At 50.8% G+C, this 12,548-nt stretch overlaps 1 protein-coding gene and 1 pseudogene across 1 annotated transcript; both read left to right on the top strand.

The window, feature by feature from the left end:
* Window positions 1-2,739: 2,739 nt before the first annotated feature.
* Window positions 2,740-6,882, top strand: LOC140916850 (receptor-transporting protein 3-like). Its single transcript, XM_073358737.1, has 2 exons — window positions 2,740-2,991; window positions 5,877-6,882. The coding sequence occupies exons 1-2, from the start codon at window positions 2,846-2,848 to the stop codon at window positions 6,427-6,429; spliced, it is 699 nt and encodes a 232-aa protein (XP_073214838.1). The 5' UTR covers window positions 2,740-2,845; the 3' UTR covers window positions 6,430-6,882.
* A 1,671-nt stretch (window positions 6,883-8,553) lies between these two features.
* LOC140916849 (receptor-transporting protein 3-like) lies at window positions 8,554-12,548 on the top strand (annotated as a pseudogene).

Genomic DNA, 12,548 nt, shown 5'->3' with positions numbered 1-12,548 from the left:
AATTATAACAAGAAACCAAGAAGGATGTAGACTTCGTGCTTCATAGAAGTCTTGAGTCGCCAACTTTAATTTGTGTGATGATTTTAAAACATGAGTTAAATCTAATAAAATAGTCATGAAACATTTTTCAGTTTTACTATGGTGCCATACAGCCCCCCTTCACCCTCACGGTCTCACCCCTCATTGGCCCTGACCTCCCCCCCTGTAAATTTGAACACCCCTGCTAATTTCAATCCCTGGGGAAAACACTGCTGAGATGTGAAGTCACAAGCAGTGGCAGATGTAGAGTTAGCGGGACCCTGTGCGCAGCTTCATTTTTGCCCCCCGCACCCCGGGACCCAGCCAAGAAAAAGAACATTCTCTCTTATCTCCCCTCCCCACCCATTTTTCATTCTTTTTTTCTTCATCCTCCTCCTATATTATAAGTAATAGGAAGTAAATGACAATAAAGTGAGGTACCTTGATTGGGGCAGGGGGTTGGGGTGCAGGAGGGAGTGCGCGGGTCAGGCTCTGGGAGGGAGTTTGGGTGCTGGGTGCAAGCTTTGGGCTGGGGCAGGGGGTTGGCATTTATCTTGGGGGGCACAGCTCCCAAAGCGACCGGCACACCCCTCTGGCAGTGGCTAGGTGGGGCGGGGGGGACACACGGGTCTCTGCACGCTGCTGCCCACAGGCATCACCCAGCAGCTCCCATTGGCTGCAGTTCCCAGCCAGTTTCCAGAACAGGGTTAGCTTTGTGAGCAGCTGCATCTTCCTTCCATAGCACCACCATAGGCTGTTAAGAGCTGGTTGAATAATAAAGGAAGAATTAATTCACAAAGACTCGGGCTGGTGGCAAATCTTCCCCCTAAATGATTATTCAAAGGGAAACGGCTCTTTCGATCAAATGGAAATTTTCATGAAAAACAGCTGGTTTTTCAAAAAACTTTGGGATTTTCCCCCAAAGCCCCAAACGGAAAATGTTTTGGTTTTTCGACATTCCCTCAAAATTTTTCATGGGGAGGGAGTTCCCGGCCAATGGGAGCTGCGGAGTTCCCGGCCAATGGGAGCTGCGGAGTCGGGGAGGGGGCAACACACGGAGACACACACACACATACACCCCCCCCCCCCAGGCTGCAGGAACATGCCGGCTGCTTCCGGGAGCGGTGTGGAGGGAGGGAGGCAACGTGGGCAGGGAGCTGCCTTAGTCCTGCTGCTGGCCCATCTCTGCGCGCCCCTTGTGGGGAGGGGGACAGTGGGTCTCCGTAAGCTGTCTGAGGCAGGGACAGCGCATGGAGCTGCCTCCCCTGCCACTAGGGGTACGCAGAGACATTCCAGCAGCCGGCTGCTTCTGGGAGCAGCGTGGGGCCACCAGCCACGGAGCCCTGCTGCACCGCCAGCCGGGACTCAGGGGCAGGTTGTCAGATGAGATTTGTCCTGCATTTTGGGGGCCCCCCTGTCATTCGGGGACCCATGCCACTGCACGGTTTGTTACATGGTAAATCCGCTGCTGGTCACAAGTTGCAGTGGGGGAGGTTTAGGTTGGATATTAGGAAAAACTTTTTCACTAGGAGGGTGGTGAAACACTGGAATCCGTTACCTAGGGAGGTGGTGGAATCTCCTTCCTTAGAGGTTTTTAAGGTCAGGCTTGACAAAGCCCTGGCTGGGATGATTTAGTTGGGGTTGGTCCTGCTTTGAGCAGGGGGTGGGACTAGATGACCTCCTGAGGTCCCTTCCAACCCTGAGATTCTAGGATTCTAGGATTCTATGAAGAGTTTACAACCTAAGAAACAATTTGGCTCAGGATGGCCATAACTGAGCTGGGGTAAGGCAATTCTCTCCTCTGTAACTAAATGAGGCATTGCTTTGTTTACTGCCTTGCTTTAAGCTGCCTTGGCTGGCTAGGAGATGGGCAAGATCAAAACTGTGGCATGGGGAGGAGAGGGGCTGGGGAAATGAACACGAGATGCAAACAACATTCTTATAAGAAACTTTGCAATGCATTTTTGGCGGGCATGGGACAAGATCCTAAGAAGCTGTGGGAGGAAGACTGTGGATATAGGGAGCGGAGGTCATAGGGGGAAGTGGTGAGAGATGGACCAAATGGCTAGTATTTGCCTATGGACACACACAATAAACCCTAGTTTGGGGTGAACAAATACATAGGAACTGGGTTAAAGCAAAATGAAAATAGCAAGGAATGCGGTGAATTGCGTTTCCTGAATCCTCCCCTGTGTGTTGTCTATTTATACCGCTTTGGAGCAGAGAACTGTCCTTGCTATATATTTGGGAGGCAGCCAGCTCCTTTGTATGTATGGGGGGGGCGGCTAGAAACATCCTGATATTAGAAACATCCTGATACTAGCTTAATCATTATCATTTGAACTCCCCAAATGATAACACTCCCTAGGACACTTCCTAAGCACACCCAGACTTGCCGAAGTGCTGGGTTGGCATGGGAGATGCACAGAGACACTGACAGAGAGAGCCACCAGTGTGCACCACCACTAATTTACCGTCCTACAGGTGCAAAAACAGCAGGCTCCTTTGGGAGAGCTGCTCCGTATTGTGTTGTGGCCAAATTGTGCCCTGGCCAAATTGTGCCACGGAGTGCCAGCAGTGTGAGCAAAGTCATTCTGGGTGTGACTCAGCACAGGGACTTTGTCTGGAAGCAAAGGTCCACCTTTGCAAACACAAAACTTGGTTCTGTGCCATGGGGAAAGGAAAAACAACCGGCAAAGGTCTCTTCCCCCACCACAGCCGTGGAAGTCACAAGCCAGGAGACTTAAATTTCAGTCCAGATCCCTTCAGCAGATCACGGTCACAGTCCAGAAACAAAACCAGCTCTAAAGGCAGATGAGTTGGGACCATGGAGATATGGCAGCAAATATTTTCTCAGAAGATTGGGCAGATGAAACCAGGAGACACATGGACTCTGAAGGCGGATTATAACCTTCAGTTCAACGACCGGGATCCTGGATGGAAGCAATTCCTGCAACAACATGCGTTTGCCAGGTGAGGGGTAGGTAGCAGGAGAACACGGTTAGCAAAGGGCTTTGTGAGCAGCTGCATCTTCCTTCTATAGCACTACCATAGGCTGTTAAGAGCTGGTTGAATAGTAAAGGAAGAATTAATTCACAAAGACTTGGGCTGGTGACAAATCTTCCCCCTAAATGATTATTCAAAGGGAAACGGCTTTTTGGATCAAATGGAAATTTTCATGAAAAACAGCTGGTTTTTCAAAAAACTTAGGGGGTTTTCCCCCAAAGCCCCAAATGGAAAATGTTTTGGTTTTTCGACATTCCCTCAAAATTTTTCATGGGGAGGGAGGACAGGAGGAATCACTTATCGGCTCTAACAAAGAGATGTTTACTGACAAATTTTGTGGATTTTTTGCACTATTTTTGGTGACATTTTTGAACTTTCCGGCAAGCTCTATTCGCTAATATTCTTGTGAATACAGGCTCCAAGTTCCGTTTCCTGTGATAAGTGAGATCATATTATTCTATATTTGTCCATGTCTGCACAACTAGTGGGCATTTATCAAAATGTTTGCGAAACCCAGGAGTTGCACGAAATGTAGCAGCAGTGAATTGATTCATTGCCTGAAAATTCACACCTGAACTCCATCGTTTGTTATCCTCCACTTTAGAAAGCTTGTCATCCAATCAGGGAGGAGAAGCAATACCATGTGGCTCAGGTGACCAGTTAAAGAGCCAGCTTGGCAACAACGGAAGAAGCTGAAGGCTATTAGCCCAAAGCATTTGATGAATCCTTACAAATAGCAAGCCCATGAACAAATGCAGGATCAGTTTATGAATGATTCACTAACCAGAAAATGACAGGTTTCAGAGTAACAGCCGTGTTAGTCTGTATTCGCAAAAAGAAAAGGAGTACTTGTGGCACCTTAGAGACTAACCAATTTATTTGAGCATGAGCTTTCGTGAGCTACAGCTCACTTCATGTAGCTCATGAAAGCTTATGCTCAAATAAATTGGTTAGTCTCTAAGGTGCCACAAGTACTCCTTTTCTTTTAACCAGAAAATAGGGCTCAATCATTGCAAATAATCTTAAGGAATAATTTGACCAGTTCTAACAATGTCTAGTTACCTGAATATTTGCAGTGTGACCATCATTGCAGTATCTGGGTGCTGGATGTTTATCATCATAATCTAGTGCTCTGGAGCATGCTAGACCCGTCACAGACCACAGAAAGCCATGGGCGGGGAGGGAGAAGCGGCTGGAAAGTACCAGCAGGGAGGGAGAAGGTGACAGAGGGGAGGGCTAAGAAGGGGCAGAGGAAGAGGGGGTGGGGAGAGACCAAGAGGTTGGCCTGGAAGGAGGGAGATGAGAAGGCCGAGGGGTAGAATGGGGGTGGGTGAGTGAGGCCAGGCAATGCAGGGGTGGCAGCGGAGGGCTGGGTCATGCACATGGACGGGGCTGGAGGAAGCAGTGAATTACACCCACCTCGACTCTTCTAGACATCGTCAGTGTCATCTCAAAATCTGACCCAGTGCCGCCGCCCACTCATTCTGCTGATTTTCATCCGCTGTGTTTATTTCCCCATCCCCAGGGCTTCAGGCCTGAAGCTTTATTGCTGCTGAATTATGCTGAGCTTGCTCTCCTCGTAGGCGCCTATGGAGCCACCAAGCCCAGACTGGGTCGGCTTTGCTGCTGGCGCTTTACTTCTCTAGCGTCACCTCTGTGTTCCTTGCCTGCATTTCCAGGCAGCGGGGCCCATCCTGGCTTGAGAAGGAGAGGAAGATTCTAAGGGTCAGCCTGGATCCATATAACAATGGAAAGATCAGCTGGAGCCAGGGGCTGGTTGCTGTGGGCAGGCAGCCGCCAAGGAGTGGCTTGCAGAAGGAATTCTGGGAGCAAATATGGATGCAGGAGCAGCTAAAACTATACCTCGTTCTACTGAACACTTGGATGATAGTTATATGTTACTTAGGTAGCACTATGGGGCTGTACAATACAATGAAAGTGAGATTCCTGCCCCAAAGAGCTTACAATCTCAATTAAGGAGGAGAAGGAGGAGCCGGGAAAGGGAGAGAGGAGGGAGAGGACAGTATGAGCGTGTGGTCACTTAGGACGCTAACGCATGCGATGTACAGTTATTTGTATGGTGATAGGACCCAAAGGCCTCTGTCAGCTTGCACTCCCTTGGGCTAGGCACTCTCAGCCATATAGCAACGAATCTCTGCCCCTAGAAAGCTTAAACACTCAATAGATGGGGCTAAAGGGGATTTTTATGACCACGACCATTATTATTTTTAAACCTCTGAGGGGCTACAGCTCCAAAGCCTTCTTGAAGCAGTAGGTTTGGAGGAGGGGTGTGAAGGTGGCCAAGGGGAGCTGTGGTCTAAGACGCAGTGAGGGCATGACATGCAGGGGGGCTGGTAACGGACTGCTCTTTATTTCCTGGCCCTAGTCACCACACATGGGTCGCCGTTACAAAAAGCTGTGTGTTGCGTCAGCATCCGATAGCTGCTGCTCCAGATCAGGAAGGAATTCTAGGAATCGGGGAAGCATGAGATATGGCCTGGAGGTCACCAGAGCCCATAGCTATTTGAACGTCAAACATCTGTAGCCAAAACCAGGTCTCAATATCCATCGTACAGAGGAGCAGAAGCATCCTGTTTAGAGTGGACTCATGCTGGAAACCGTCTGCAAGGCATAACGACGACAGCTGTATTGAACCTACTAACTAATAAACGGTGCTGTACAATCCTCAGTGCTAGTAGATAGCGCTCCTACACCGCTCGATCGACCCCTCCTGTGTACAGTGCTCCAGAATCCCTCCTGCGGGACAGAGGCTGAGTTCTCAGATTAGCAGCTGCAGCTGGTTCAGGGCTTTGAATCTGGGTTAAGTTTTGTCTCCTGCTTTCTCCTGTTAGGTTTCAGTGTTCACAGTGCTGGCATATGTGGCACTCAGCTCAGGTGAACATTCTCTTCCACATGCACCTGGACCGGAAGCAGAGACGGGGCCAGGTGAAGATGAAAATCTTCAGACAGGAGTGCAAGAAGTGTCTCGTGCCGAAACTGGAACTGCCTGAATTCAGCCAGGAGAACACCGAGAGAGTCCTGGAGAACCTGATGCTGAAGATTCGCGGGAAATGCTACAGAGAAGCCATCAGTCCCAACAGCCTGTCCAAGAACATCGTGGAAGCTCAGATAATGGGGCCACATGACAGCTCCCACTGTGAAGCCTGCCAGCTGGGCATCTGTTATGCGAAATATGAAGCCCAAGCACCAGCCAACACCTTCTTTAGGGCTGTTTCTCTTTTTCCACGCAGCTCTCCTGCCCATGAGGAATGGAGCGAAGCAGAGATGGGGAGCAGCCGCAACATGGGGAGCAGCTGTGACGGGCGGCGCTGCTGTTGCTACATTTGTTGTTTGGTCATTTTTTTGGCTGTGCTCATTTTTGTTCTGCTTTATCTCAAAATCTAGTGGAAATTCGACACTCATACTTGTCCCTAATATAACTGAACTGTAATAACCTGAGTAATAATTGGGCTTGGAAAGATTACATTTTTTTCCGTAAATGTCAGTGAATGTCAATTTCCACCACACACACATAAACCAATACAAAAATATTTCCATCAGTAATTGAAATTTACCGATCGGCAAAGTAAGACAAATGTTGCTTGGGGCCTTGTTAGCATTTGATTTCAGGATATTTACTTGGTATATTTTGACAGGCAATGTTGACAGTTTGCGCTTTAACGGTTAAAAAGCGTTAATTTTTTGAATTGCAGCATTGTCTATCATGAAGTAATTATTGTCTGACCCCCCACCCCCCGCCTGCCTCATAATTTCCCACAACTATGAAAATTTAAATCAATAAATGTTTGGGGGGGAAAAAGCCTAAGCCATTATGTTTTGCAGCTGTGAAAATTTACAGAGATAAAAATAAAATAAAAAAAAATGCTTAAAAATAACCGTGGCTATTTCCTGCCAAAATTATATAAATAATCAAATTCTGCCAAGCCTAGTAATAATAGATAATGTACCTGTCTATGTAGGGCGGAATGCGTGCACTGGGCTGAGAGCTAGAAAAAATATTTTTATTGGCCAGCTGAGCAGATTTCCTCTAGGAGCCATTGAGGGATGGTAGCTAAGGACCTCTAAGTGGCCTTTTTACGTGGTCATTTTTCAGAGTAGAACTGCCCTTTAATTATCGCATAATCTTTCCCAGGATCCAGCCCTGGAGAAGCCGAGCAATAGAACAGAAAGAGGTACGTCAGGCAAAAGACCTTTGAATTAGCTCACCTGATCCTCAGGAGTTCAAAGGAGCGTTTAGGGCTTCATTGATTCTTGGGCCGGCGGAACCCCTGCCCCTTGGGCATGATTTTCTAAGCTGCCTGAGGTTAAATATGTGGCTGCAATCGAGTCGCGAGGAGTCTAGGTACCCTCCGTGGTGCCTGTAACTTCAGTGACTGTCGACACAACGTTTCCCACCCGCACTTGGGAGCTGTTTCACAACTTCAGGCCTTTTGTCTGTCAGGCTGCTTGGCCTGGCCTTGAGCCCTTTCAATTCAACGAGGGTCTGATGCGTTCCCATGAAACGTCCTGGAAACCTCCCCGTCCCACGGGCCAGCTGGAAAGTCTGCTGCAACCCCCTGGCAAGTTCTCCTCCGCACCCTTTCCTTTAAAGGGCGGTGTTACAAGTGTAACCCCCAAGGAGATGACCTAGATTCCTGGGGCTCGGTCTGCTGGCAGCTCAGGGGGAGGTGCACTGTCCCTGGTAGGGAGGGGGAGCCACGGCAGACTCAGAGTCTGCCTGGCACCAATAGGGAGTGAGAAGCCCTTCCCAGGGAGCTCAGGAAAGGGGAGAGGCCATTTTTGAGGCAGTCTGGAGCCAGCCAGGGCAAGGGCAGGACTGGCTGTGTGGGGAGCTGGTGAGTCCCAGGCCTGCATGCAGGGTTCCCCCCTGAGAACTGGCCTCTAGGGACCTGACAGCAGATCCCTCCGCTGGGCTTTTCCCTCTCCACTGATGACTCCCAGTTTGTAGAGTTTTGCTCAGTGCCGGGTTTACAATGGCTCCAGTGGCTCCATGGAGCCGGGCCCATGCTCAGAAGGGGCCCCGGCCTGCTCCTCTTGCACTGCACCCCAAGACCCCACATGCATAGCATGTGTCTGTCCCATCACGCTCCACCAAACGTTGATCCAGAGACCATCTGCCCCGGCTGCAAGTCCCCCCCTTTCTCCCTGAAGCAGCACCCCCTGGTGGCAGCAACGTGGCAGCACCCCCGTATGGAAAGGGAGATAGATGCCTGCCGGAGGGAGTCAGTGCGGCAAAGCCAGCTGGGATACAGCGGGACGCAGAGCCCTGTCCACGTGGGGAGCCCTGTCCCAATCTGCGGAGCCCTGTCCACGTGGGGTGGCTGTGTGTGTACGAGGGGGCGAGAAAGCTGCGGACTTCCAGCAGGGATGTGTGGTCCCCGGGCTGAATCTGGAGTTGATCCCTGTGGGCAGGGCAGTCCTGCAGACCGGCAGCACGTCAGCTCCCCTTTCAGTTTCGTTTCTCACAAGCCCTGAGCTTGGTTCCACACCCAGGGTCCTGAGTCTGTAGCAAGGAGGCAAAGGAGCCCGCCTGTGCGAGGCTGTTCCTCAGAGCGGGAGGGGAAGGTTGCAGACCCGGGAGCCCCCCCATCCCCCCTTAAATAAGTCACATTCCTGGTTCAGACAGTAAATGCTGCTGCTCAAGAGAGGCTGTAAAGGGGAAGGTGAGAAGATGAAGGCCTGGCAGCGGATGTTTGATCAGAAGATGGCATGGGAGAAGCCAGACGACACCTGGTCTCTCACTGTGGAGGATAACCTCCGTCCTCGAAACCCAGAACGCAGATGGCGCCTATACTAGCAGAGAAAAGCATTTGCCAGGTGAGGGGGAGCAGACAAACTGGGCCGTGAATGAGGCGCAAAGGCATGGGTGACGCGGGAACCCCGCCTTTGGGGAGGCTAGCCCCCCGTTCCTGTCCCTTTCTCCTCCCTTGCCTGCCAGAGCCCTGAGCCCCCTCCCCGCCCACTGTGGCAGGAGGAGCCCCGGCCAAACCATCCTGAGCCCTGGCCACCGGCCCGAGCTGAGCCGCCGCTGGCTTTGGGGGAGATGGGGAGTGAAGACGGGGCCTTGGGGTGGAGCGTGGGTGATGCCACAGCCTGGGTTAAGGTCGTCTCCCCCGGCCTATCATACCAGCCGCCCATGCTCTAAGGTGAATTTCTCCTGGCATTAGTTTTAGTGGGGAGCGAAGCAGGGAGGGCAGGTGAGAGATTTGGGACTAGCTGCGATTGAACGATCGATTGGGCTAGTCCTTGTGTTCGCTGCACACACGTGTAAAAGGGATTTAGCTGTACGGCACCTAGCTATTAGTGTTGATGAGTCACCGTGAGGGCACTAAATATTTGCCTCCTGTTAATTAGCATTTTCCACCACTGTCAAAGTCTGTAGAGCAGGAAATTGTGACTCCCCCCTCTCACAAGTGGAAATGATGTCGTGGTTAGAGCAAGACGGCGTATTTAAACAAATTCCCTTGAATTTCCATCCGTAGTTTAGCAAACAAGCAGAAAGCTGGCGGAAGCAGTGAATTTACTGTTGCAGGATATATGCCGCCTTCAATTTCATAACTGACCACAGAACAAAGACAGTCCTTGCCCCAAAGAGTTTACAGTCTAAGTATAAGACAAGAGACAACAGATGGATACAGACAGCATCAGGAAAAATTTAGCCAGTATTGGTCAGTGTGATAGGCAGCGGTCAAGACAACCGTGCTCTGCTTGCTGGCTATGAAGAGAAGGAGAGAGGAAAACTGTGGAATAAATGATTCCAAATGAATTTTTTGCTCATCTCTCGTTATGGGCGAGAGACTGATCCACAGATGCAAACAAATTCTGATTGGAGGCTGCTCCTTAATGAGCCTAGACTTCAGCTGTAAATTGGAAGGTGCCTCAGTTCTAGGCTCAGTCCTGCTCGGAAGGGTTCATTAGAAACCAGTTGGAAAGCTGCAGGGGGTGTGCTGCATGAAATGTGACCCCCGGGCATGCTGAACCCATGTAGAGGAAGGGACTATTCTCCCCAGCGAAACCCGAGGCGGAACGGGGGCTGGGTTTTACTCTGATTGTTTAGTAAGTGGAGTCTTTGCCCATCTAGAACTAGGGGCGGAAACTTAATTGCATTGGAGCTTTCCTCTGGGGAAGTTCTTTGAGTTGGCAATGTTTGTAGAAAGGTCTGGATATTATGGGCAAAACTCCCATTGAGTCCAACCGGAGCCAGCTTTGAAACCCAATATGTTGAATCTGTAGGGTTTTCGACCGGACAGTCCGGTCAAAAAGGGGACCTGACAGTGTCTGGTCAGATCTACTGACCAGACACCCCAAATCCCGTTGCTGCGAGCAGGGGAGGCGGGGAGGCGCTGGGTCATCACCTTCTCCAGCCCCGGCTCAGCTGGTGCCACCTCCTCCCTTCATCGGGCAGCTGCAGCTCCCAGCCCCGGCTCCACAAGCGAGTCCCTCCTGATCTGGGGGGCGGGGGGGGGAAGAGGAGTGGATGGGGGCAGGGCTTTGGGGGGGAATAGGTGGGGCAGGGGTGGGGCCTCAGGGGGAAGAGGCGGGGCAGGGGAGGCTCTGGCACGTCTGCTGGAGTGTTCAGTTATTAACTATTACCAAGCTGGCAACACTATGAATTTGTCCAACACTTTGCTGCATGATCCTTCAGGGGGGCAGGTGAATGTGAGTGAATGCTGTTATGACTATGCCATACAGGGACTTGATCCTGCAGAGTGCTGAGCGCTGCTGGGAGGTGCTTGCATGGACAGCAACAGGGTTTGGGGGTGCTCAGCACCTTGCAGGATCAAGCCCAATGTCAGTGGATGAGTCTTTCTCAGCATTAAGTTTGGGGGCTGGCGTGGGCGGCGGGTTAAATGTCCTTTCCTTTCCCCCTGTAGGTTTCAGTGCTCAAGCTGTGCCCATCACTGGCCATCGGCTCAAGTGCTCATTCTCTTCCACATGCACCTGGACTGGAGCCAGGGCCAGGGCCAGGTAAAGATGAGGGTCTGTGGGCAGAAGTTAAGAAGTGCCATGGAGCAAAGTTTGAGACACCCACATTCAGCCAGGAGAACATTGAGAGGATCCTGGACAACTTGGTGCTGAAGATCCGTGAGAAATGCTACCAAGAGTTCATCAAAAACCGTGATTTAGCTGGCCCCATAGTTGAAGAAGATGTGGAAGGGCCACATGACACGACCCATTGTGAGGCATGTGCTCTGGGGATCTGTTATCTGTTTACCTACAGATTCGTTATCCCTGCTTCTCTGCCTGCAACTTCTCAGCCTGGCCAGCTGGCTTGGCGGGGAACAGACACAGAGAGCGACTGGAAGCTCTTGTGTTATATGTTACCAGTTCTGGTTGCTTTGCTCATCCTTGCTGTGCTTTTTGGTGGGAAGTAGGAAATTCAGTGCTCAGAATGGTTCCCTAATATTATCCACATGGGTTGCTAATGCACCTTCCCTTTTTCACGGAGAAAAAAAAATCTGGCTCAAGCCGTTTGCCTGGGAAATCACCATATGCTTAATGTTACCATGAAATGCTCTAGCGAGACTGATAATGTCCATTTGTAATGCACCAGGGTAATAAACAGGGACTGTAAAAAAAACTGGCCTCCTCAAAAGCAGGAGGGCACATTATGCCCCCTCTTGTTGACACCTGTGCCCCCCTCTGTGGGTCTGATCCAGCGCCCAGTGGAATGAATGGAAAGACTCCCACTGACTCCAGTGGGCATTAGATCGGGCCCTGTGCCCCTGTCAGATACTCTCTATGCCTTGTACCCCCTGAGAGGGGAAGGGTAGGACCCCAGAGGGGGCTTTGCTGCCCCAGGGGAGGCTGGACTTGAGAGTAGCTGCTCTTGTGTGCAAGATGCATCCTGGATCATCTGCAGAACTGGAGGGCCACTCCCCGATCCCTTCTGGGGTGGCGGGAGGGGTAAACGCCAGGAGCCAGAGGAGCCATGTAGCTCCATTGGCTGCAGTGAAGCTATGCTGATTTCACCAGCTGAGCATCTGGCCCGAGGAGTTAATCTATCCCCTGATAACTTGTCCCCTTCCATGGGAGTGGGGCTGATGTAGGCCTAGATTTGAGTAGAGTCCCCAGTGGAGGAGCTTGGCACTAAAGCAGGCCAGAAGCATGGACCATGTTCACAGGACAGCGAGTTTAGATCCTTAATTACAGCCCTCTTGGGCATTACATACCTGGGTGTTTGCATGGCAGGAAACGAGGGGTTGCTTATCAATCATTGGTCCCATCCTGCTTTGCAGCGTGCTTTTCCTTCTCTCGAACAGAATCCTGGGCAGAGCCGTGGCCTGAAGATGAAGGAGTTTCTTGGCTTGGTTTATACGTAACACGGAAAAGGCAACTCTGTCTGCGTCGCTGTTGAAATACGGCCCCCGCTGAATTTTAGTGCGTCTGCAATAGAAGGGCCTGTTCTGGATAGAGCAGTTCCTCCTCCTGCTTCCTGTATTTTCCATGTTAATAGACCAATACTTAGCTTTGGTATTTTGTCCTGATTGTATCAGTTCAAT

The sequence above is a fragment of the Lepidochelys kempii genome, chromosome 9 (assembly GCF_965140265.1).
Source record: "Lepidochelys kempii isolate rLepKem1 chromosome 9, rLepKem1.hap2, whole genome shotgun sequence".
NCBI lineage: Eukaryota > Metazoa > Chordata > Testudines > Cheloniidae > Lepidochelys > Lepidochelys kempii.
Note: the sequence above shows the minus strand (reverse complement) of the source record. Positions and strands in the feature narration are given on the sequence as shown.

What these genes read in the sequence shown, in the direction of transcription:
- LOC140916850 (XM_073358737.1), top strand. Translation starts at nt 2,846, where the DNA reads ATGGAGATATGGCAGCAAATATTTTCTCAGAAGATTGGGCAGATGAAA. An exon ending in CAACAACATGCGTTTGCCAG is followed by an intron (nt 2,992 to 5,876) that starts GTGAGGGGTAGG and finishes TTCTCCTGTTAG; the next exon opens with GTTTCAGTGTTCACAGTGCT.